This window comes from Halichondria panicea, chromosome 12, assembly GCF_963675165.1.
Source record: "Halichondria panicea chromosome 12, odHalPani1.1, whole genome shotgun sequence".
Taxonomy (NCBI): Eukaryota; Metazoa; Porifera; class Demospongiae; order Suberitida; family Halichondriidae; genus Halichondria; species Halichondria panicea.
In genome coordinates this window covers 3133133-3159090 of record NC_087388.1, presented here as the reverse complement: position 1 = coordinate 3159090, position 25958 = coordinate 3133133, and the positions used below count along the sequence as shown (strand labels likewise).

General features: G+C 40.2%; 3 protein-coding genes and 1 long non-coding RNA gene across 9 annotated transcripts in view; 1 reads left to right on the top strand and 3 right to left on the bottom strand.

The window, feature by feature from the left end:
* The window catches only part of LOC135344944 (ran-binding protein 10-like), a 28382-nt gene extending 19587 nt beyond the window's left edge, over positions 1-8795 (bottom strand). For all 3 annotated transcript variants that reach the window (XM_064542236.1, XM_064542235.1, XM_064542238.1), the window contains exons 1-4: positions 8486-8795; positions 7620-7731; positions 4228-4471; positions 861-968 (exon numbers count right to left, since the gene is read on the bottom strand). In XM_064542236.1, the coding sequence (XP_064398306.1) occupies positions 861-968; positions 4228-4471; positions 7620-7731; positions 8486-8639 (618 nt within the window). In that variant the 5' untranslated portion in view covers positions 8640-8795. The remainder of the gene's footprint in view (positions 1-860; positions 969-4227; positions 4472-7619; positions 7732-8485) is intronic.
* Positions 3036-4221, bottom strand: LOC135344955 (uncharacterized). The gene is made up of 2 exons (XR_010397588.1): positions 3775-4221; positions 3036-3362 (listed from the first exon to the last, which is right to left on the bottom strand). It is a non-coding gene; the product is annotated as an uncharacterized LOC135344955 (long non-coding RNA).
* A 101-nt stretch (positions 8796-8896) lies between the features above and the next one.
* LOC135344953 (mitochondrial calcium uniporter regulator 1-like) lies at positions 8897-11757 on the top strand. 2 transcript variants are annotated; one of them, XM_064542250.1, is made up of 7 exons: positions 8897-9086; positions 10609-10712; positions 10846-10947; positions 10999-11040; positions 11325-11396; positions 11444-11497; positions 11554-11757. In XM_064542250.1, the coding sequence occupies exons 1-7, from the start codon at positions 8897-8899 to the stop codon at positions 11683-11685; spliced, it is 696 nt and encodes a 231-aa protein (XP_064398320.1). In that variant the 3' UTR covers positions 11686-11757. The 2 variants fall into 2 exon arrangements, with proteins under 2 accessions (XP_064398320.1, XP_064398321.1); XM_064542251.1 differs by having other exon boundaries at positions 11543-11757.
* Positions 11758-12784: 1027 nt separating this feature from the next.
* LOC135344942 (CCR4-NOT transcription complex subunit 10-like) lies at positions 12785-25643 on the bottom strand. 3 transcript variants are annotated; one of them, XM_064542232.1, is made up of 12 exons: positions 25313-25643; positions 22991-23147; positions 22207-22478; positions 20165-20420; positions 19860-20062; positions 19550-19671; positions 17480-17641; positions 17146-17381; positions 15546-15596; positions 15077-15207; positions 13173-13242; positions 12785-12988 (listed from the first exon to the last, which is right to left on the bottom strand). In XM_064542232.1, exons 1-12 carry the CDS (start codon positions 25520-25522, stop codon positions 12885-12887), a joined length of 1974 nt encoding a protein of 657 aa, XP_064398302.1. In that variant the 5' UTR covers positions 25523-25643; the 3' UTR covers positions 12785-12884. The 3 variants fall into 3 exon arrangements, with proteins under 3 accessions (XP_064398302.1, XP_064398303.1, XP_064398304.1); XM_064542233.1 differs by having other exon boundaries at positions 15546-15584; positions 25313-25642; XM_064542234.1 differs by lacking the exons at positions 12785-12988; positions 13173-13242; positions 15077-15207; positions 15546-15596 and adding an exon at positions 15604-15759.
* Positions 25644-25958: the final 315 nt, after the last annotated feature.

Here is a 25958-nt window from a genome sequence, read left to right as displayed (position 1 = left end):
CTATCACTCTTCTGGTTTCTTTATAATCATGTCACCAGCCGAGAGTTTGCACTTTAGTGTTCTAGTAATATATAGATACTACTTTCTGTGATTGAATTCTGTGATTAAACTCTTTTTAGACTGCTTGTTATAGATACTACTTTCTGTGATTGAATTCTGTCTTTAATACTTATCTCACAGACTACTGACTATGCCTTTGACAAAGGTTTGCTCCCACTGTTTGGCTACAGGCCATTTAAGACGATCAGTATGCACTATTAACTGTGGACCCCCTTCTTGTGAAACAATCAAAGCACATTGCAAATTATTTACCTCTTCTATATCACTCTAATACTTTTGAGCGAAAGCAAAAACATGGCGAGAGGCATTAGCAATCGCACGCTTGCAACACTTGTAGTGGCAGATTTGATATAAGAAGCTTGAACTAGCACATTGGCTAGCTAACACGTGACCTTTTTTCGAGGTAGATCTACATGTTTGCAGCTGAAGTGATCCTTTAATGGAAGGGTTCATAAAGCTGTGTTGCTTTTTTTTCTATAACTCTTCTGGTTTCTATTTTATTTACCTGCTTGGAAAGTAAACCATGCAGTACATCAACATTTATGCCCTATAGCCACAGAAAGCTAATTTCCGTATATTGTGGTTTTAAAGAATGCAGTAAATTAAAGGTCAAAGGTTGCATAAATCCTGGATATCTTCCCTCAAGCTGGTTTGTTTGGGGCGCGATAGCTCAACCGATTTCTAAAGAGGATCAAGCTAGTGGTAGTGTATATAAACCCAAGGGTGCGAGTCGCCACGTGGTGTTTTAATTAATGACCTTTTGACCCTGGAATGAGGAGAACTTAAAGTAATGTACTCACAGCCAGTAACCCTTCGAAGTCAAACATAAATGATGTTTCTCCAAAGTTTCCCTCTATAATCTCTCCAGGGGTTTGCAGTCCTACCATGGGGTACAGGTTGAGGTTGGCCTGCAATTAGGGTACATTGTAGTTAATGATCATTAACATAATACATGTAAGTCAACGAAACTAGCTGATATGCACAAAATCATTCAAAAACATTCCCCCAAAATACCGGATTAACCACCTGTGTTGTCAAATTCAAATGCATTTACGTTATGTAAGGGAAAGAAGCAAAAAGTATTGAGAGCAGTAACTATACGATACATTAAAACGACGTCTTTTCCCGTGCACAAGTCAAGGATCATCGTGAGATCCCGCTCAAATTGTCACCAACTGCAACCCTGATCACATGTATTTTTCAGAGTTTCACGAGGCGCATGCATGCATGATTTCAGGCTTTACTTTTCTTAAAACGATTCCGCCCATCCCTACACTTATGTAACGCGTAAGAACGGTAATTCCTCATGGCCACTGCACCTGGTAGTATCAGCTTCGTGTGCAGCTTTCTACTGACGCATCAGCACTAAGTGCTTTCATTTTATAACCAGTTATATAACTCTTGCAGGGAAGGATATCAGACCTGAAAACGGATGGCACAGGTTGATTGTAGATATTGTAGAGAGTTTATTATGCATGCATGTACATGTACATGTATGTGTGTTATTGGGCGAGTGTGAGCGTATTACCGTATTTGGGATGAATGAGTAATTTTATGTACGAGAATGTACAATTGGTATGAAATTATGTCTTGACCTACTATTAAGGAATAACTAACTACATGTAGATCTACATTGTGTTTGCTCTTTGCTGGAAGGTGTTACAAGATTGGGAAATCGCTGTAAAACACAATGTGAAGTTGCAAGCCAATTAGAAACATTTTTATCCATAACGCATCAATCTAGCTACATGTAGTTCAGCATCTTCTAACCAATTACATGCGAATGTCTCTCTGCTACCTTGCCCGATTCATGTGCAGAATTCTACAAGCGCTCAATTTTGGCCCACTTTTCCCCATTCGTAACCCATGCATCCAGCCACCTCAACACTCTAGTGAAACCCCTCCCCTTTTGGGTGGGAAATTTCACCTTAAGGTCATCTGTATGCCATATACAGAGGAGGTATAGGACACACATCACGTGCGCCTCAGTAATTAACAATCCAGGTTTAGCCGCAAAGATTTAGACAAGGATGTGCATGAAAAGTGCGGATCTTCAAGCAAGTCAAAACAGCAGCGATCCCACGGTCATATACTTAGCTATCATGTAGTGAAAGGATGGTACTAACTTATGGATCAGCGATCCCCGTGGGATCCCGGCTCAATAGCTTGAAATTCACCATCAAACCTAGTGCTGTACATACATGTAGGCTACTGTGGAGAGCAGTCTAGAGGGGTTAACTCAGGTTAGTTGCCGTCTTCCATAACAGTTTACAATATTGTAGATTACTAGAAAGTGATGTGAGCTTGCTAGAGAGCACAACAGTAGATCTACCACAGGCACCATAGCTACACTGTAGGAAAGGTTAAAGGTCAAAAACCTAACGCAAACATTGTATACCACACAATCCATTGCCATGTGACTTATGACACATGTCCCGCCATATACAGAGTTGACCACAGTGCCAACGTACATGTACATGCCATATTATATTGGCACTGCTATTCCTTGATCTCAGAGGTCAAAAGGCAACAAATAGTCTACCGAGATTACGCCCGAGATTACGCCCACCCTAATTGCATGCTACAAAGCAGCTATAGGTGGGATGGGATTAATTTCGAAAATAGTAGTTTTGTCTCGAAATTAATCCCACCCAGGTGTTTGCCTCGAAATTAAGCCCCAGAAACTATTCTTTTTTCTGTCTGCGTCTGAAGCCTGCATGCCAGCTCTTGAAATATTAATACATATCAACATCACAACAATGGTAATTAATGCATGGGTAAAGTAGCTATATAGGTATAAAGAGTCAAGATTCTGCATCAGAAGGTTGTTCCTTGTCACTATCAAAGTATTTAACAATAGATAGTAGAAGGGGATTGGAAACGCAGACAAACAGCACTATTTCACTATTAAACCGCGACCATGGATGCAGCTTAGAGTGCTGAGCTTGCAACAAACATTTTATTCATTAATGGCAGTTTATGCTAATCAATAAAAGGTAAAACTTTTAGCATAGTCTAAACATAATTATACATCAATGTTCTTCCAGTGATTTCTCAGTTCAAGTTCTTGCCACACGTCTACATGTACACTTCGGTGACAAAATCAGAGCATGCATGAATAGTGATTTTCAAAATCTAATGGCAATAATATGGACATTGATCTTTAATATTGCCGAGTCTTAAATATAAACTCAGCTATGGAGAAGCTCCCCTGTAAAAATGGCTAGTGGAAATCAACAAATTGGCCAATAACTCAAGAAGTATGATGATTTCTCAGTCCAAGTTCCTGCCACACATCGACACTGCGGTGACAAAATCAGAGCATGAATAGTGATTTTCATGGATTGGAAGCAATAATATGGACATTGATCTTTAATATTGCTGAGTCTCAAAGCTTAGTTCGCAAAGATGGCTATAATAATTATAGTGAAATTGGCCAATAACTCAAGAAGTATGATACCAATATATAGCTGAAGCAATAAAATACCATCATGTACTAGCTACTACTGTGATCACAATAGTGCAATTCATATGTCAGTTCTTACCCCACATATAAAAAGGAGAAGCTAAGTGTTGTAAAATCTTCAAATATTGTGTGCTACCTGCTACCAAGAGTGAACATGACTTTTAGCTAGTAATAATGTTTCATTTTGTACCTAGCCATACCTCAAGACAAATTTTAGGGCTATTCAGACATTTATATTATTTACTTACCTAGTGTCCTCTCATTTGCTTCTTTTCGAGAGCTTCTCTTGACCTCAAAACCAGTAAAATCACACCTCAAGGTATCTATTGGTTGCTGAACGCACTGTCCAGAGGCATTACCTTGCAAGCATATATATAAGCTCACGTGATCCCGTTCCAATCCCCTTTCTCTACTATCTATGCTTTAACAGAGATTCAGAGAAGATTGTCCTTGACTCTTATACTTTAAAATAGGGTATATATCTAGCTATATTCAGAGCTAACCAGCGTACACAATAAACGGCTAAACCTTTTCTTGACAACTTGCTCACTGACAAATGCAGGTGGGCGTATTCTCGAGGCAAATTAGCCTATGCAGGAACTTTCACTCAAAAGTAGGGGTGGAGGTAAATTTGGTGACTATGGTACACGTAAAGCCTATTTGCACATTACAAAATAATTATTATGACAGCTAGCACCTACCGACACATCAGTGAATGCTGTTCCTAGAGTAATCCCGTTTTTAGTGAAGAAAATCGAATGATCAACAAGGTTGAACCCACAGCCAACTACATCTCCAGTACTAAAAGTGGGACCATACTTTTGGCCTGTTCCAGTGGAGCTAAATACACAGCCATCGTCAGCATGATAACCGTACGAGTTCTTCTCCCATCCTGGTAGTCTGTTGAGATTCACTCCAGATGATGACAAACCAATACCAATGTACCTGCAGGTTAAGTTTAAATACACCAACAAAATGAATACACCAAAAACAACTGAATACAGTTGAATACAGTACGTAGTTACAGTACATGTACATAGGTCAACAAGGAGTGCATGAACAAGAGGTAATGATAATTATAACCACACTGTAAGTACTGTACTGGTACGTACATGTACGAGTAACTGGATGTCCCTGTGATGAGAGTTGACTCCCTAGTTTGCTAGCTAGCTGGTTGGCAAGCAAACACTACATGTACATCATAAGTACATGTACATATACATGTAGTTTGCGGGAAACTGAAACAAAACCAGTGGTGCAAGCTGCGCTGTGCTAATGCCTCTCGCCGTTGTTTTGCTTTCGCTCAAAAACTATCTGAAGAAGTAAAATTATTTTATTACGTTATTATTGCTGATTGCAATTGTTGACAGAATTGAATTCCACATAGTCATTATAGGAGAGGGAAACAGAAGTCTATCTGATGGCTTGAATAATCTTCAACGATACGGAAGCAACTGCATGTTATTTAATATGGCCTGTAGCCAAACAGTGGGAGCACCTATGTCAAAGGCACAGAGTAAGAGAGAATTTAAGCACAGACAGAAGTATAGCAGCACAGACAGTATAGTATATAAAGAAGCAAGTGTATATAATATCTATCTATAACTGAGAAGAAAAGACATGTGTACATGTATCTATTGTTACCAGACTTGTCTACATGCATGCATCTATTGTTGTGACAGAATTGAATTCCACACAGTCATTATAGGAGAGGGAATCTGGTATCATTTGTTTTGTGGCTTACCGGTGTACCAGGACCTCAAGAAAATAGTAAGTTGATTATGCCTGATTCTCTGGATGAGCGCGTATACGCATTACATCGACAGGAATAATTAAAGGGTGTGTCTAGTTCAGAAATGGCTACTATAGCTAGCTGTTTTAACAGACTCTTGTAGCTAACAAAAAGCTAGCGCTGTAGTGCAAGGCTAACTCGAATAGAAAGTTTGGGCGAACAGATGATGCTACGAAAGATTCTGAAAAGACTGCAACAGCCGTCAAACTAGTCACTCAAGAAAGAAGCTTTAGTTTGCTAATCCACGAATCAAGAGAACGTGGCTAGAAGCCTATAGAAGCTGTTAGTTTTCACACATACACACAGTCAGCTTAATTACAGTATCCCTTGTGCAGCTACGCCTCGGGGCACAACTAGAGCACTGAAGTGCTATAGCCCTCGGCTGTTTACTGTCCATAAAAAGTAGCACATGTATGTATGAAGCATGGAAAAGCTGGCTAAGTATTAGCCTCGATCCCAGGCCGATCCGTCTCCAATTGAACGCTAGGTCGCCTCCTCGGCCTGGTATCTGGGCGTGTATCTGGGCATGTGCTGTGGTTGCTCAGGTATTCGCTCAAAACGAGCGAATACCTGAGCAAGGTGGAGCGAACAGAAACACTAATAGTGTGTGGAAGCATACTTACTCCGTTAAATCAACCGTTAAATCACTAAGAACTCCGTGCCATAGGTCTATTCTTTTGCAAGTTTAGTTTGTCAGAGATATAGGCTTAGCTAGAGTGTGAGCTGTCTTGTGCGAAGGAAGAAGGAGCATCACTCTTGTGAAAGAACAGACGGTCTAGGTTCTTAAGTTTCTGCTATCAGTTGGACGGCTACCTTTGATTGACTACACAATTTAATATAAGCACTTGATTAGACCATTGATTGCCAGATACACTGGTAGAGAGTATCCTTAGACTCTGGCCATCGATCTCTTGTATTACTATGCTCAGGGGTGTCCACAAGTGGCTAGGCCTGGGATGTATTGTCAAGGTGAGCGATATAAATCAATAATACTCTTTCATCATTGGAAATTGTACACTATAGCCTATAGCCCAATCCTTGGTATCTGGATCAAGATATGACATTACGGCACTGGTGTTGTGTTAGCCTTCTTCACCGGCCTTCAAGGAAGTGCGGCATGGGATTGAGGCTAGTTTTGTGTGGACCATCACTGTGAGTTACAAAATGTATAGTGGAATGATGAATTTAAGTTCATACTAATTTGTATACAGGAGCAAAATCGAACCTCTCTTCTCCAACCCCCGTCGTACTCCTCCTAGCTGATGGGTGCGAACTCATTGAAAGAGGATGCCCCAGTGCCACTCGTGTCTTTCCCAAGGGGCCGATCTTATAGAAGTACCTGCACTAAAACTACTGACGTGGAATGGCTCTTTCAACACTTCTGGTTGCTATCCTGACCAGTGACGTCAGGATTCTACTGTCTCTTAATGTACTGTGAACACACAATCTTTGTTATGCCACTTGAAGGCTTAGCAGGCATATCCAACGCAGTATTTATTAAGTCTTTCTGGAAGCTCTTGTTTGAGATCTTCGCTTCTAAACATCTGCATTTATTATGGACGCACACAGCAGTACACTCTACAGATAACAGTATTAATTTCTAGTGTCATTATATCACTGTATTTTTAGCCAACTGTGATGAACTGAAGATTTTACAGTACATTGCATTCCTCTTGATACTTACCAGTTTCCGGTCACGCCCAGATACAATCAATACCAGGCCGAGGAGGCGACGTAGCGTTCAATTGGAGACGGATCGGCCTGGGATCGAGGCTAGCTAAGTATATACAATTGTCATGTAGCAAGTAACATGAGCAATAAAATTCATCGTTCCTGGTACAGGATCACTTTAGCTGTAAATACGTACCTCGAGAAAAAGACGCATGTAGAAACTAGAGGCCAATGTACAAGTCGCTTTTGCTTGCTTTTATAGACAACGAAGTTTTAACATTGAAATCAGCCATTGTTAAAACTAATAACTTGTTGTGTGAAGACTATCCATGCTGTAAACGCAGTGCTATGGCATCCAGGTGAGCAGACTCACAAATTACAACAGACAAGCAAACAAACAAACCAAATGATATACCCACTGGCCGCGGCACGGCCTCGGGTAATGATTCCAAGAAGTTTATTTCATGCGTATACTGTAAGTCTCACGTACGTATTACTAGGGTTAGGCTATACGTCTAATTACATGTACGTGAGTGCTATGTTTTCGTGCGGAATAAAGATACTTGGCTGGCAGTGTTCAACGAGAATGCACTATTGCAACAAGAATGAGCTATAAACACGTGTACGTACCCATCTCTTCCTTTGCTGATAATTTTCACTTCAAAGTAGTAGACACCACATGCGGCAGGAATGGGATGACTAACTCTCACAGAGGCAGCATCTTTGTGGTTTTTTCCACTACCTGTCAGAAGGCACAATGTACATTATATAAATTAGTGTATCACATGCACAGTGCAACAACGTAAGATATTGTACATATTTTTATACATTGAGTACAGGTACAATTATTTGAAAAGTTCATAATTATATTGGCTCGAAGGGTTGCAAGAGTGCATAAGAAGAGAAGAGTGTCGAACTACTGATACTTCTACACAAACACTGTGCACAAAGTAACATGACTCGCACGTGATAAACTACTGTAAATTTACTAGTAATCTCCTAGTAAATGTTAAGCGTGACGTTTTTAGGGGTGTAGTAATCAAACAATTCTAGCTAGTTGTTCGCGTTCACGTTCAGAGCTCATGGAGCTGCTCACTACACACTGATAGGAGACGATCTCTTCACAAAAATCATCTAAATAGAGACTATAGTCGAGTTGATTCTCTTCACTTGCACTCTTTACTCACTATTAACAACTTCTGTGCATTGCGTAATTATGCGCAAACGTCATCAATTGCGAGTTGCTCACGTGAAATTGACAGTATGTCACGTTACTTTGTACACAGTTCACAACTACTCAAGCCTAACCACTCGCTGACTCAGCTAAACGAGTTCTACATTGGATTTGTGGAAACTTGACCAGGCGTTCTTTCAGATAACGAACGGCCGGCTGGTCTCGAGGCTACATGTACCACGTACGCACCTTAAATTCATCAATTAACTCTATAGCCAACTAGACTACAATAATAAATAAACAATTTTATTATTACATTTACCTTTATAGTGAGCCCTCAAATTGCCTTGTGAGAGGCCTATGTAGGTAAACTTGTCCTTAGTACTCCAGGTACGAGGAAGAGGATTCTCTGTCTCGTCCACCTTCGGATAAAGACGACATAAAGAGCCACCAAACTTATTTCCATTGATTTCCATGACCGTAGTGCTAGTGACACGTTGACTCTGACACAACAGTAGACTAGCCGAAACCGCGCCTATTTTTTCAGCCCAGACTGGAAACCACTCCCTTCGCTCTGGGCGCTAGAATTGGCTGCATGGGAACGAGAGCACTGCACTGTACTGTATAGAGTCCGGTGGAAAGCAAGAGTTCATACTAGATCTATACTACACAGCATATACACCTCAGAGAAACGCCCTAACCTTTGAACTTGGCCTTGAATGCAGAATGCACTATGGCTCTAATACTGTTAACTCGTCCTGTCTTTGACTTTGTATGCAGGCCAATGAGGATTCTTGTTTCTTACTCCACTAGTGATAAAAGGGCACTGACTTTGCCTGATGAAAAGGAATTCAAAACCACACCAGCTCTTCCACCACTGCACATGGACACTCACAAACTTGTGACTGATCTCACCTCGGCAGGTTTGTTATAATAAATTATTAGCACTGTTTAATATTCCTACAAAAAAATGTGCGTTGAATGTAGTTATGCACCCATCAACATGTTGCCCCACTACCGGCCCCGGGACATACGGGTGAATTTGACTCTGAAATGTTGGCCCCATACTGGGAGATTTGACCTGGCTTTGCATAGTAAGGAGTAAAGACTTCTTAATTTGTGCAACTGCTTGGGGCTCAAAACCCCCTGTTGACAGGGGGATTGAACACAGAATCCTTTTAGGGGGAATTTGACCTGAGGTATCGTCAAATCCCCATGTTAGTCCGACCCCTCGGGGGGGGGGGGCGACAAATTGATAGGTGCATTAACTGAAAGCAAGCAGATTGTCTTTAGTTTCTTACCGTAATACCTCTAATTAAGGCAACACTTTTTAATAATTGTTACGAAGCCTGCCAGAGGTAACTTCTTTTGGAGGTTGCGAATGTGAATGACGTTGTAACAGATTGTAGTTATGCTCTCATCTGATTTCTTGTTCCCACGCTTTTTGGTGTTTCCCCCCGGCCAATCCAATTTTTCACATTGCAAATGTTTTTCTAGTCGGATATAACAACAGGAGTTCAAGAACTCCTACAAATTTTTAACCACAATTGTATACAAGGTCAGGGTGCAAGTATTGTATGCAACCGAGTCACTTGCAAATTTGTAGTCAACAGTTGTAGACAACAAGTTGCCTGATGTAACGTACCCTCCTCTAATTATACAAGTTTATGCATGAAGCAAAGGTACAAGAGAAAATAGTAATAGGAGCTAGCATTAATCTGTGACCTAACCTATGAACTACATGTACATGTACACATACAAACGACAAGACAACAATTAATCTTGTTCCATCTACATTGAGCTGCCCTTTGAATTGGCCAAACGATAAACTAGCATATTTTTAAGCAACAATCACGGTCGATCATTTACTACTCGATCATCATTTCATCATTTATTTTCCTGCATGAAAACTTGAATTATTCATGCAGCTTCCACCGAGGCATCAGTATACCAATAGTGCTTTAACTATACTAGGTGACGTTAAATTTTGGCCTTACTATACAGTAGACTCTCGCTATTCCGACTCTCTGAAGTACGGCCACCTCGATATACCGGCCATTTGGCTTGGCACTGAATGCTAGCTATAATTATGTTTATAATACGTACTGCACAAAACTCACACTGAAGTACGACCACTCGCTATTCCGTATGCTGGCTGTCCCAAACAAGGTTTTCAATTATACGTGTATTACGGCCGGATATGACGTTTTGGGTGTGGTCTAGCAAATAAAATTGGATTACACTTAAATAGAGAACAGAATGATTCATTATCCTTCATTATCCTCGAGACAAGAACCGGAAAATGAGTCATTAGATTCGAGCCGTGGCTATTTCCTGAAAGCCACCTCGCTATTCCGGCCAAGCTGCATGGTCCCAAGGGTGACCGGATTAACGAGAGTCTACTGTAGTTGTACAGACGCCTAGCATAATAACATTTTCATGCAGGGTATAACCAGTCTCAAGCTGAAGCTGCTGTGACTCTTTTCAGGACGAGTATTCAGAGCACAGTTTCAACCATCATTGCTGAACACGTGAAGAGGCATGAACTGGTGAGACTGTCGTATTGTATAGGGTGGTACGTATGCGCAATCAATTAAACGTTACAGTTTTTTTGTAATGACATAATTATAGCCAATGTTGTGTATAATTATATAATAATTATAGGAATAAATATATATTTAGGATATCCTAAGTTTGCGACTAAAAGGTGACGTCGAATCAATCAGAAGCAACATGGTGCTTATTGAGAGAAGTGTGGTGGGCTCCCTAAGGAAAGACAATGAAGTAGGCAGGAACGTTTTTGTGCATGCGTAGTCTTTAGTTCAACCACTGCAGGCACTGAAGGGACAGATAGAGAAGCTAATGGCTGGTTTTAAAGTATGTTTGTTCATATAATTATATACATGTAGACTACACAATAATATTATAATTATGACGACTTGCAATATGTTAAGTTGCGGGTTTTGGCCAGGCCGGCCGGAGAACCAATTTTTAAAATTGTACAAACAACTGGCTGAGAGAGTCATTACCCGAAGTGCGTGGGCGGCCACGGGTATACATGTAGTAGTCCGTTCGTTTGTTTATTACCCGAGACGCACATGGGCAAATATGACGCCCTTGGTTTATTGTACTAATTATTAGTAACCCTGTTTTTGATGCAGGAGGAAGTTGTCAAGGTTCAGTCTGGACTTAGTTTGGATCTTAATCTGGAAAAGAGCAGAATTAAGGAAGAGGTAAAATTAATAATTACATTAATTGGGATCAAACTTATGTTTTTTAGTCCACAGGTCTAAAGCAACTGATCAAAGATACCAACAACACCATAGAAAAAGAGGTTAGGCATATATACTGTACTCTCTTGCGCATAATAACTGCATAGCCTTTCCATAGGTTGCACAACTCAAGACACAAATTGAGTCGCAAAAATTGGAATCTATCAAGTACTTGGCTGGTGGGATATTTTCTATGGTGACAATTATGCTGTCTGTAGTGTTGGGCTTATGGAGGCTGCTAGGAAAGTAACAGACGATAAGGATATTATTATTGCCGTGTCATGCTATTATTTATTATTACTTAGATCAACATTTGCAATTATGTCAGACATCTATATAATGAGATTTCCTGGATGCTGGAAGCTCAGAAATTAACAAGGGGGCGTCGTCCCAGAGGAGTAAATGTATGCTTTTTCCCAATTATGGAGGTGCACGGTCCGACAGGCGCGGTGCAGCTCAAGCAATTAGCCTTAGATTACTCTCAGCAAAAACATACGACGTGGGCAGATAATTATTGTTCGATCAAAGGCTAATTGCCTGATCGAGCTGCACCGTGCCTGTCGTACCTCCTCTGATTTTGGCACTCCAATAGGGGTGGGGGTGTGGTTTAGAAGAAATGGGCGTGTAGTTATTGTGTGTATTTACACTACCACATGGCCTGCACATGCATGCTAATCATCAAGTGTTATAGTGGTGACTCACTGTTCTCAGAATTCGTTAATGACAGACAATTAATTAAACTCTTGCTCTTCGCGATTACATTGAGGCCTCAGTTATGTTACAGTATAATAATAGAACATTAATTTGTTGTCTCGGTATTGTCATAAAAACTAAGAATAATAGGTAGACTCTCTTGGCATAAAAGAATAGGAAAAGCCTAGCTGCAGCTAGAGCCACTAGCTTGACCTTATAGTTAATTATTAATTGGATTTCTCTTAAAGACTATATATATACTCTCTAGCACAGATTTTAGTGTCTTTTGTCCTTTCTAAAATTCCATGACCGCTTACTATAGTACATGTAGTATAGAAACTGTGTTAGTATTTAGGGATGCTTTCATGTACTTTGTACAGCATGCAAAAAATAATGACACTGTTTAGGACGTTTCTACATGATTTAGAAGCCCAAAGGGCTGGTTGTAGTATCCCGAACGCAGTGAGGGTTCTACTAGCCCCGAGGACTTCTAAATCATGTGGAAACTTCCTAAACAGTGTCTAAGCATTTTAGATCATAGCAACCATGAGTATTTTCCTGCCTCAAAAACTCTATGCTATACGGAATTACTATTACTTTATGTCCCTGCAAATAATAATTATCAGTTCAAATGTTACCATGCAGGGACTCACACCTCACACCAGGATATATTCTTCAGAATCAGTAGTAGTAAATGATAGTGTCAGTTATACGCTGTTTAGAATAAGAGTCACTACATAATACATACATGTACAGTCACCCTAATAATTTTGACATCAAATATTTGGATTTCTTGCTGGATGTAGGTCTAGGATTCGGGGAGCATTTCTTGAGAATGTCCAGGGCTAAACTTGTATTACCTGAATAGCAGAAAATATGCAGGTGTAGGCTAGTGCAAATTAATTTACATTGATTTTTTTTATGCACTATATTCAATTGAAGCATGCAAATTTATATCGATTTTTTTATAATAATAATTCTATAATTATAATCAATTGAAGCATGCATGCTGATCAAAGTATTCTAAACTAGATTAACACTCACCAGAAGACATTTCAATGTATCCAGACAAAAGGATCATCTTAGTGGGCACCTTCTTGCACAATTTGATGGCCTGTAATGTTTCAAAACGGACTTAGACTAAGTGAATTAACAGATGTCATCCCCCGAAAATATGTGGGTAACCCCTCTTTTAGTGTTCATTCATGTCGGTATAATAATGATTTTGCTGTAGAAGAACCAGAGCGCAGTGTCTTTTCTTTCTCCTATATTATATAATAAGTTGTACATAGGATTGGCAGTTGCACAAAGTCATATTTTCATTCGTGTTCAAACTGTTATATCTCTGCATACCGGACAGATACTTTTTCTCAGTATGTATGTGCGTGTCATACTGACATTTGAAAAAGTGAAATATTTTCACATTTCACCGCATTTTGTCTGACTGCATGACTAAGTATTAAGTAAGTAACATTCTTTGACAGCATTTTCTCATTGTACAAACTTCGAAAGATTCTGGATATAGCCTCTAGGTCGACTACCACCCAGACAATGAGCGTTTTCTCAGAATTGCTTTCGCTTTCACGAGGTAGATGACATCTCATATGCACCACTTTTTTTATACCAGCTTCTGTCCACCATGCAGTCCACATGATTATACTTTTACGCCACACGCGCATGGGATGTGTGCATGCAGTCAATGATCATTTGTAATTTATTATGTCCCACAAATTAATATCTCTCAAAACGCATGTATACTGTTTGAAAATCACCCTCATTGGACGAGAAAAATCACCAAAAAGCGTGAAAACTACCGACCAAAAAACGTATGTGAATAAGTAACTGATAATTGGAGTTACATGTACATGTATGCTCTCGCCAAATTTCTTGTTTTTACGCTTTCCCTGGCCAACCCTATTATAATAATGGCAACATTTCACATAATTATTGCAAATGTTGTTTTTTTGTCGAATTGTACATGCATGCATGCATGCAGTAGAACCTCGCTAATTCGGACCTCTTTAGTCCGAAACCTCGCAAATGCAGACAAAACGGCAAAGGAAAAAGAGGAGGGGCTGTCAGTAGAATATACTATTGCGCATGCACAGTGTAACTTTCTTTGCTGAATCAGCAATAGTAAACTACTCAAACAATGGCCACTGCAAAGAAAACGAAGAGAGAGCTCACAAGACTCACTGTATTGGAGAGATAAAAGACAATTCTAGCTAGCAACTTCCCTTCTGGCTACAGTAACATCATAATACATGTACAAAAGTGTCTTTCTTAATGATATTCATAATCAATAATTATTAATGACATCCATTAATCCGGAAATTTCATGTATTTGGATGGGGTCTGGTCCAGCTTTATTCAGATTAGCGAGGTTCTACTGTACCATACAGTATTATTATGCTTGATCAGAGGCCGTGGCTACTAAATGTTTCATTTTGCTGGCGGAGGAGGCCACAATTCGAGTGAGGCCATTTCAACACCCTTTAGTTTGTCATCAAAAGTTCTTTTCACCTGCATAAACTCTAACTCTGCCATGAGAAAGTCTTTGTGAAGCTAGTTAGTATTAATAATTATGGCTGCCACGTGCAGAAATGCTAAAGTCAACGTAAACTGAGGCTATTATTTGAGAATGGCTACTAAATGTTTAATGTTGCTGGCAAAGGAGGCTACTATTTGAGAATGGCCTCTGATCAGGCATATAATTATACGGTATATACCGTACGTATGCGGGTAATTTCGTGGGGTAAAAATTTCGTTCAACTCGAAAACGGTGATTTTCGTGAGTAAAATGTCGTTTGACTGCATGCGTTCCGGTAAGCCACGTATGTATACGCCTACGTTTTCATGGAGGTCAGCTTGCAGACAAAAATTACCCGCTATACAGTAATTATATACACCGTACATGTACATGTCCCAGCTGAATGCAAAATGTTAACCTGCTGCACAGCACTCCTGGCTTTGTCGTTCTCCCTTCTGAGACAGAACACAGTGGCCATGTTATGTAGCATCATAGCCTTGGCATTAGAGGTGCTTGAGGGAAAAGCACCTTCTAATCCCTCAACAGAGCCTGTAAGTGTGGTACGTGACACATAATCCACACACTGTATTAAGAAACTTCTATACAGGTCTGTCATTTTGTTTATTACAGGATTTTTAGAGAGAGGAACATTTAATTCAGGGGGACCTTGGAAAATGTGGGTTTTGTTTTACTAGTCTAGTTATTATTAATAGAGATTGTAGGATTTTAAAGGATACATGTACATTCTGTTATGACGTACATCATTGATTTTTCAGATTTCTACGGTGGGGAATTCTGTGCACCCCCCTCCCCCTGTATGAAAAACCCTAAGCTTTTTTTATAGTCCAAACATAATTATTACAAGGGATCTAGTGGACACAACTTACACGACGGCCTTGGGTTTGCCAAATACCCCTCTCCAGTATCTGAAAAATGGCCTGAACATAATAGAAAAGTCACAAAAAGTATTCTTGTATAGGTACATCAAGTGTTCATTAGGAAGAGTACGCAACTCCACTTAAAACCGTAGTAGGCACATTCTGTGTAGCCTCGATCCATCTTCAGAGGAAGTGCGGCCTGGAATCGAGGCTAAACCACCTGCTGTTGTATAATGTAATTAGGAAGTTTGCGATTATCGTTAATTTTATTATTTTTCCTAGGTTATACATAGATAGAAGAGAGAAATGGATATAGGTAACATTTAACGCTTCGAAAACTATCCGCGTTTCGTCCGGGGTTAATCGAGGCCGCCCAGAGGAGGTTCGACACGGTCAAAAGGTCATTAATGAATAAAGCACGTGCTCTATGTTTCTCATAGAGATCCCTCTATGTTTCTCAAGGAGATCCAACCTGATGCTATTTCATCGATGTACCTCGGATCTTTCATCATCTTGATCAGTTTTCTTAATTTTTCGAACAAAATAACAACAATCAATCCTATGTACCCCTGGAAGCGAGAAATTCTTTTAACCTCTACACCACGCCCATTTTGACCAACGTTTGGAAGCAGTGCTTATACAAGCGTTAACAGCCTTCAAGCGATTAAAAATATAGTTTGTGTTATGCGTGTTAAGTACGCAATAATTTCTAGTGTTATTATCCTTGACCTTTTGACCCTGTCAAACCTCCTCTAGAGGCTGCCTATACTATATTATGTGGGAAAAAATGGCCAAATGATGGTCTTATTGTCAGTGTGAGAATCTTCTGTTTGATAATTATTTAGGCAGCCAGTTCTAGCTACATTGTATAATAATTATGGTGTTATTGTCACAGCTAAAATTAATAGTGAAAAAAGAATGGTCTGTACCTCTAGCTACTTCCTAGAAATAAAAAATTAATGATACCTGCATGTACTATTAAAATAATAGAGGTTGTGAGGGGGCTTGGAAAGGTCCAAAACAGCCATATAAGTAGTTTTTCCGGGGGTAGGGAGCGAAACACGGCTGTATATTAGCTCAGTATGTGCATTTTATATGCAGCTTATGTGAGCATGTGATCCGTTGCCAATCCATAAATTAGTAGTTAGCTCTGCACTAGAACGCTAGCTATTGATAACTGCAATTCAACTACTGTACTGGGAGCAGCAGCCATTCATTTTAGACTTTGTACTTAATTGGCATCCTTTTTAGCTGGTCAATCATTTCCGAGTTTCTCTGATTAATGCCTATAATAGCTACTACTTTGTGTTATGTACATGTAGCTTTAACACATCCACCAAGGCATCAGCACCCGCAGTGCTTTCATTAACCAGAGCACTGCATTACTTTGGGATTTAGTGATGTCTAAACAACCTCGCTTACTTGCAGCCAAGAGAACAAGGCTGGACAACATACCACTTCAACCATAGTGATAAATTATACAGTAATAGTCAAGCACAGGATTTCACAGAACGTGCAATAGTAATTATCAATATAATATATGCGTAATACCGTTGGTATACATGTATATATAGCTAGCGTATAATTATTGCAAACCTCATCAACTAACCAGAAGATGTGATTGTAAAAGTGTTGTCAGACAAATTATTTTCGGGATTGAGATGATGCAAAGCCTCAGGGATCCTGTCCAATAGAACAAGAGCCTCCGCTGAATAAATGTGGCCTAAAAACTCTAGGCATTTGGGCTGCGTCGGAGAAGCAAGCAGCTGAGTGGCATAGGATAACGCTGAGAGGGGGTCCCCCAGACCAAGAGACACATATGACAGATAGGAGAGAATGCTACACCTGCAACAGAACAGTCGCACAATTTTGCAACACTAACCAGCTGAGTTCACAATTTATTGCCAAGTACATGTATTAATAATGCATGTACACCTCCGTACCTCAGTCCAAGTACAGAATTCTCATGTAGGGTTGGTCCTGGCAAAGTTGAGCATGAGGGAATGATTTCTGGGGAGACTAGGAAAAGGGCATTTCGGAGACAAATGGCAGCAAACTCCAAAGTAGGAGCTGGCATCGCAGCAGACTGGGAGTGGGTGTCAGAGCTGTAAGTGGTCGAAAGGTTATTTGAAGTGGTGCACAGAGCCTCAATAACTGAGAATGCATGCAATCAAGCGTGTAAGTCAGTAGGTATGTGTGTAAATACTGCACAGCGCATGTGTAGTACCGTTTCACTTGAATATTTTGCTGGTGAAAAATCTTTGCGAATAAGCCAAATCAGCAGAAAATTTGACCCTTTGCGATCTAGCTACCGTATAGCGGGTAAGTTTCGTGGGGTAAAAATTCGTTCAACTTGAGAAACAGTGGTTTTTGTGAGTAAAAATTTCGTTTAGTCTCGTGGCTGCACGGCATTCCTACGTTCCGATAAGCCACGCCTACGTTAACATTTCGTGGAGGTCAGCCTGCCCACGAAAATAACGAATATTTTACCCCACAAAAATTGCCCACTATACGGTATCGCATTCTAGCAAGGATCGTGTGTATTTACTAGTAGTTTTGCAGATTTTATTGTTGCGAATTGATTAACCTAGCAAAGTTCGCAAATGTTTGATGCTTGCAAAACATTCTAGTAATACAGTATACTGAAAGCACCACGGGTGCTGATGCCTCGGTGGAGATACTAAAGCTACATAACGTAAAGCTACTAATAGTTTTTATACACACATTATAATTATCATGATGAACATTTTGCATTAATTAATTTTGCTGCAAGCAGGCAGAATCCAGAATCACAGGGAAACTCAAGAGTGGGTTATGAATGACCATGATTGTTGTTAAACAGTCGGATGGCCAAGGTCCAATTTCTATGTTAAATATTCATTTATCATTACGTCATTTATCAATCCGTGCCAAAAATGGGCGATCTGTAGCTGTCTGTTTTACTGTCTTTTGTGGATGACAGCACCAATAACTACAACTTTGAACAGTTTGAAGGTGAAGGCTAATCATATGGAAGTGTAATATTAATGCAGTCGTTTCCACAGTCAAGATAAGAAGGCATGAAGATAATCCAACCTGAGTAGCACCCACTAAAATCAGTGTTGCTGTAGTGGATGTTTTCTTACCGTGCAAAAAGTTTGTTCCCACCATTTAATATCTTGGATTTAGAGTAGATCTATTATGATATCTTTTGCAGCTTGTGATGAGATGCACAAAAAAGTTATGATGGAACAAAGTTATTTATGCACAGCGCAGTCTGTCTCCATGTTGTTATTTTCTTCTTATTTTTCTGCTGACTCCTCCAAGTCTCCACCAGTGTCTCTGCTAAAGAAGTAAGGCCATACCAATGACCATCATGAGAGAATGCACTGTGTACTACTGCAAATCGATCTCCTCTCTGTCTTCAGCCCGTCCCACCTTTCTGTTTGTAAACAAAAAATATGTCAGCTCTGAACTGGCTCATTTCATGACCTATCATCCTTATTCCAATGTGTTTAAAGGTTGCCTTACGATCTTATTATTATAATAGTGTAGTCCTTGTGTCTCTTGCAGATTTCTTTGAAAACCAGACTGCTAGATCTAAGCACACATGCAGTGTTTTTGGCATGCTCTAGCTTCATAACTTTTTGCGATCACAGCCTGTTTTTTTGTTATGCACAACAAGTGGCTATTGGTCTAACTGCCCTCCAACATTTTTATGGGCTGCAAATGATGGGAAAAAATTGCACGGCATGTTAGAACCACTAATTTTGTTATGGAATCAGTAGCATGTGCAAGAACGGGGCTAGAAACAAAAAACCAAGAGAAGCAGTTGGTTATCTAGCATCAATCTGCTCCAGGAAAACCAGACAAGAGTTTAGGGCAGGTTAGAACGACGCAGCATTAGCAGTTATGTTTGTTTAAAGTAAGGATAGAGTTAAAGGATAAAAGAACGGAAGCAAGAACCGTTAGCAGAACATGCAGAACATTAATTAGTAACGTTTTCTGGCAGATGCATATGGTTCAACACTGACCTTCCTTTCTTGTTAGTCTGCTGCAGAGGAGAAACTACCAATTTGCGATTGATGCCAGAGCCTACCACCAGCTGCACAGAACCACTTTTCATCACCTGACCTGCGGCTAAATCATGGGACACCTATTGGAGGGAAAAGCAGGATGTATGGTACTGTAAGCATATCAAAACTACTGCAATAATTATATACGTGTATAAACCTTTACATGTACACGCACACACATAATTATACTAAAGCGTTCACAGCAGTATTTCCACCCAGAGATGCTCGCAAGATGGACTTGCATGCAGAGAGGTGTGGGAAACTTTACTTTTGTGTGTGCAGACACAGAGGCCTCAGCCAGTCGAAGCCAGAGCCGTGGATTTGCATGGTACACCTGTACCACCTCCAGGAGAGAGTCAAAGGCAGCCATGGGGGCGCCACTAAACAGTTGCTGGATGCCCAAGTTGTACAGCAGAATGTGTCGACAGTTAACCCCCAACACAGCAAGGGGACGACCAGAGAGAGGGGTGGCTAGAGGTATAGGAAAGGATTAAGTGAATGAGAATACCACCATAGTATTCTGCTGACATGTCACTCAGAGGATGATAGATGTCATTTACTACACATAACCACCTTTATCCAGAGGAGGGAATCCATTGAGAGCAGCATCATTCTCCTCTATGGCCTTCCTGAGGTAGTGTGCCGCCAGGCTGTATTTACCCAACTGATAGTGGATACAGCCAATGTTGTTCAAGCTGAATGCTGTGAGACACTCTCCAGACTCTGTAACCATGGGAGACTTTTGTGTGGAGCCGAGAACCTTTAATGATTTCTGGAAATTTCCCCTCAGAAACTCAATGTTAGCCTTCAGAAACTGAGCAGCAGAGCTCTATATTGAGTGTGCCATCATTAGATTCGTTCTCACCAGAAAAATATTTACAATAATATTATTATGTGCAAATAATAATTATATATGTTTTGTTGCTATAATTATAATTATATGACTACGTATGAGAAAGTTTAGAAACAATTAAGTGAGCCATATATAAGTAGCTGTGATACTTGCAATTTTAACAGTATACAATAGTTATACATTGTAGCCTCTCGTTAATCCGGCTCTCTGAATTATGGTCACCTCGATATACCGACCGATTTGTTTTGGCACAGATTGCTAGCTAGCATTACTGCATAAAACTCGCCCTGAAATGAAGCCACCTCACTATTCCGTATACTGCTCCATGGTTGGACTCGAGGTAGGACCACAAATTAGCTACGGCCACTTTCTGAATTGCAGCCACCTCGCTATTGTGGCTATTAACTGCACTGTCCTAAAGGGTGACCACACTAACGAGTCTCCCTCCTGGATTATGAAAATCAAACAAGGGCTTAATAATTTATTGCGTTGAAACGGGAAAGTGAGGTTATTAGATTAGGTGATCCAATGCGTATAAGTCCAAAGTCTTTCTTCTACAATTACATGTAGGACAGCCAAGCATAATTATACTCATCATTCGATCATTACTAGCGGGTACAGTAGTCCGTTTTTTGTTTGTTTGTTTGTCTGTTTGTCAGATCTGAGCCTACTCACCTGGATGCCACAGCACTGCGTTTACAGCATGGATAGCCTTCACACAACAAGTTATTACTTTTAAACAATGGCAGATTTCGATGTTAAAGCTTCATTGTCATATAAAAGCGAGCAAAAGCTAAGAAGCTTGAACTTGCACGTGTTGGCTAGCTCTACACGCGACCTTTATTCAATGTAAATCTACATAATTTATTAGCAGCTGAAGTGATCCTTTACCGGTCTCTATTAATTAAAAGTTAGTTACATTTGTAATTGCTTCTTGAACACTCGTTCGGTTTTTATACTAGATCTATTTATTCTCATGTCAACAGCCGAGGGTTAGCACTTCAGTGCAAAGAAAGAGCTCACTAAAAGTTACGTAGTTGATTAACACGTAGTGGAAGGCAACAAACAGGCTGAAAATCCAATACTCAAATTGAGAGAAGAGAAAGAAACCGAAGAGCTACCAGCTTCAAAGAAATATGAAAAGCACTGCGAACAGTTGATCACAGCCAAAGCGTAACAGTAACAAGTTAAGACCAAAAGAGCTTTAAACTAGCCCAAATGATACTTTTTGAACAAAGTTACCCTTCTAGTGCATAATTATGGATTTGTATGTGTGTTTCCATGGCAGCAACTTTTAATACTGGCATTCAAATGGCACGTATGCTGCATGTATGTAGAAATATGGGTAGCACGCGTGCCCAATACGCGTAATATAGGTGCAAAATGAAAGCACCAATCGTAAGTGGCATGTGTGCAGCACGCATGTACATTGCATGCCATTTACATGCGTGCTGCACACATGTGGGAAGCACACAACCTTCAAATAATTATGAGCAGCAAACAAGCAGGCTACATACATGAGGCACACGTGCAGCACATGTACCACAGCTATAACAGTTGCACTCATTCTGCACTCGTCCCACGCCTATGTCCAAAATACACCATGCAGCACACAAGCAGCACAAATGCTAAACAAATGCCAGATATGTGCAAGATGTAAGTGCATGCACGTGTGCTGCTGATATGTGCTGCATGCGTGCTGCTCATATTGTATTTTTGTAAGGGACATGTATACTCAAAATACGTGAAATATGAAACTTACATTCCCAGAAATACTTGTCAAACTCTTCAGCTCTTTTTTACAAGTCTTGATGTTTCCGGTAAGCACGCTGAGACATGCCTTGAACAGGTACATCTTGGAGCGATAACTCTCTACTCCACCATCTCCAGATAGCTCCTCCCCTCGTCCCCCATTGCTACTCTTGAAGTAATGGCTCTCAAGGAATTCGATGTACTTGCTAGCCATCTCCAATTGGTTGGTACGGAGACATACCTCGATGAGCAGTAGACTTACTTCCACTGCCAAGGAGTCCGCTAAATTGAGAAAATTATACATTGTTGAATATAGAATAATATATATAGCCTAACGTATTAATCCAAAATATCACTGCAATATCATATCGACTGCAAGAACTCAGGGGCTTTTGACCTCGACATTTTCTTCGTTGATGATCAGGTTGTACAAAAATGAGAGGAGCAATACGGAAATCACAACTTCTGCACAAAAATACACGTTTTGACTAGTGCAGAGCTATTAAACTAAGTACAGTAGCAACACTCGGTGAAAATCAATAGGCTAAAACTTATTTTCCTGCGTTTGGGCTGGCAACGCGGATAGTTTCCAATTTAAGCCACACCTCCTGCACAAAAGAACACGTTTTGACTTCCGTTTTCAATCCCTCTCTCCTTTATCTATAGTATTACATACACGTACATGTATCAGTCTCGCGCCAGAAAACCCATTCCTTAAATCCGTCACTGGATCACCATACATACCATACATTGTATGAGAAGGTGAGACACTCGTACAGCAATCAACAACTCACTGTGCAAGGTATTGTGAACCTGGAAAAGCTGCTCTAAGAGGAATGTGGCATGCTTGTACTGATGCAGCCTCATGTGGATCAGCGCCTGGTTGAAGTAGAGCACTGCCTTGTCAGCAATGGTAGCTTCCACACCACTGTTCTCGCTATCACGGTCAAACTGTCAGAAAAGGAACACATAACAATAATTATCAATGCAACAAATAATTTAGTGGAACTAAAAATAATACAAACATGAAAAATTGATCTTGAACTTGTGCCGACATGGATGTGGGTAGGATTGGGTAAAACATAGTCTTGAATTCCAGCCAGTTCTCAATGTAGCATGAGAGGGAGAGAACCGTCTGGTGACTCTGGGCATTCTGTTCTCAGTCAGAAATGCGTTAACCAGGTGGATAATAACCCACAATTTAAATAGAAATGTATTCTTGAAAAGCTATCTTACATTCTTGTGGGTAAGGTACTCTACCAACATTCCGTCTGACGACAGAAAAGTATGCCCAGAGTCACCAAACGGTTCTCTCCCTCCCACGCTACAATGAGAATCGGCTAGAATTCGAGGCTAGAGTACAACGCACTGCACTGATTACAAACACAACATTGCATAACTAATTTACGCTTATACAATTATGATATACTATTACTGCACTGGAATTTGCATAGCGAAGCTGTTATTAATAGCGTGTTAATATGGCTCGGTTGTACGCATGCAAAAAAGCAAGGTACATGTATACGGTACTGTGTTTGTGTGTATGTAGACTGCTATTTATATACATGTAATAGTTGCTCAATGACCAATGAAGTGCAAGAGCTTCTATAGGCTATAATCCATGGTATCGCTAAATTGGCAAATACTTTCACCTTCATAATTTCTTGGATTTCAATTTGTGAATATTTGCAAAATAATGCTTTGTTCTCAAGTTATGGCTTGTTTTGGCTTACAATGTACTTGCCATTGCAGCCTTTTCGGGCTCAAGTGTAGCAAATCATATCCACAGAGTGTTGCTAGCCTACACATTGTTATCCTGCGTCAGAATACCCAATAATTGGTGCAAGCAGTCAGTAGTAGCAGGCCTTCTCTTCAATGGAAGGCCTGTGAAGGAGGCTATAATTATAACTGCAAGAGTAAAAAAAAAACTGCAAAGCTGCACTGTTTCGATTTTATGAGAGCAGCAGCCATTAATAGAAGTACAATCATATCATTGTGTGTATTTAATAGCTAGTAGCTTGATGCCATAGAGCTTTGGCGACTCCACCCGAGGTATCAGTACTCGCATTAATTTCATATTATATTTAGGACCAGTAATTGCTGTCAAGAGCTGTTGCACGGGAATTGAATAACGGCTGCAGCTAAATGTATTTATGAAAATGCGCTCAATCAATTTTTGAAGTTGTGCTTATAGAGGTTATGCAGATCCATCTACTTCTGGCCAGGCAGCCCATTCTGAGTAGTAAAAAGCATGAGTGGCAAGCTGTAGCAATGTTACTTACATTTGTAGCTCTACTACATGTATGGTTGAGTATGATGCAAGAAAATTCAGCTAGAACTAAGTGCTAAGAAGCTATCGTGTCAAGAAAATAAGCATAGACAGCAAGATAATGGATGATTCACACACCCAACAATTGTAGTCCGAGCTGCACACACAAGCACAAGCAAATGTTTATCTATTGCACTGATTTCTGTTTCCATATCACACACTATCATGTTTATATGTTCAGCATCTCTGGAGAGAGAGAGTCCTGCCTGTGATAAAGTCAATAATAAAACCGTAGTTTTGTAAACTTTTGTGCTGAAGGTACCATCTGAAACTAAATCTAGATACCTGTATACAAGAAAGCAATACATTGATACGCTTGATCCTTTAGAGTGTCTGATTGCACTACCAACAGTGTAGCAACTCTAACCTTAGCTCAAATTTTAACACGCCCGTTTTATGTTTGTGATTTACCTCTATACCGTAATTTTTCGAAATAAGGCCTCTTTTAATATGGCGCCACCGGGACATTTCTCCCATAGAATCCTTGTAATTACATGTATAAAAAAAGTGGCGCCTTATTAGAGAGTAATTTAATATTAGGGTGGCGCTGAAATTGAAGGCCTTCAGTTAAAAAGAGATATTAATTTCAAGATTGCAGACATGTAGATCAAAGCTCCGGCTGCAATAATATGGACAGTAGAAAGCAACTAGTTACAGATTTACCTTCGTTTTTCAAAGGTGCAATTAATTGAAAACTTTACCTTCAAACTATACGGAATGCGTTTTATCACCGTTTTTACAAAGACGGTATTCAAAATTAAAACACAGTTAAAGTAATGAATAGTACCTGTGCATTGACTGACAGCAGAGACTTTTTAAAGCCATCTGTTAGAGTTAGGTTGGACAAAAGGTACTGTGCAACTGCTCTATTGTGAGCTACACGCCCATCACTTCTGCGGTGCTCCTGTAGCTTGTTTAGAGAGGACAGGCAACTTTCATACCGGTGGCTATCGAACGCCTCTTTAGCCAATCTAGCCAGCTCAATTTCATTGTCCATGGGAGAAAAAAAACCAATGCAACAGCCACAGTCGTGTAGTCTTTATCTGATCAGCTGAAGGTGAAGGTACTGCGGCGCGGCATGCAGTGAGATAGCTAGCTAGCTGAAGGGGCTGCTTCAATGTTTTCCAATTGGTGAGCCCCTAATGTAGTTGGGCGGAGCCCGACCGGTCGGGCTCCGCCCAACTACCCCTAATGCTGGTGGGTAGTCTGGCCCCAGACCACTCCCTTGCACGTGATCTGACATGTGCCAGGGAGGGGTCTGGCATTTAGAGTCACTTTTCTTGGTTCAGATGTCAAAATTTGACATCTCCAATCAGATTCGCAAGAATGCAATTAAACTGTCACATGATTCCACTTCACAGAGGAGGTTGATAGTACTTGACCTTTGTCATTTTTAAAACTATGCCAGTAGGCAATGGCTAACTTAAATTCCT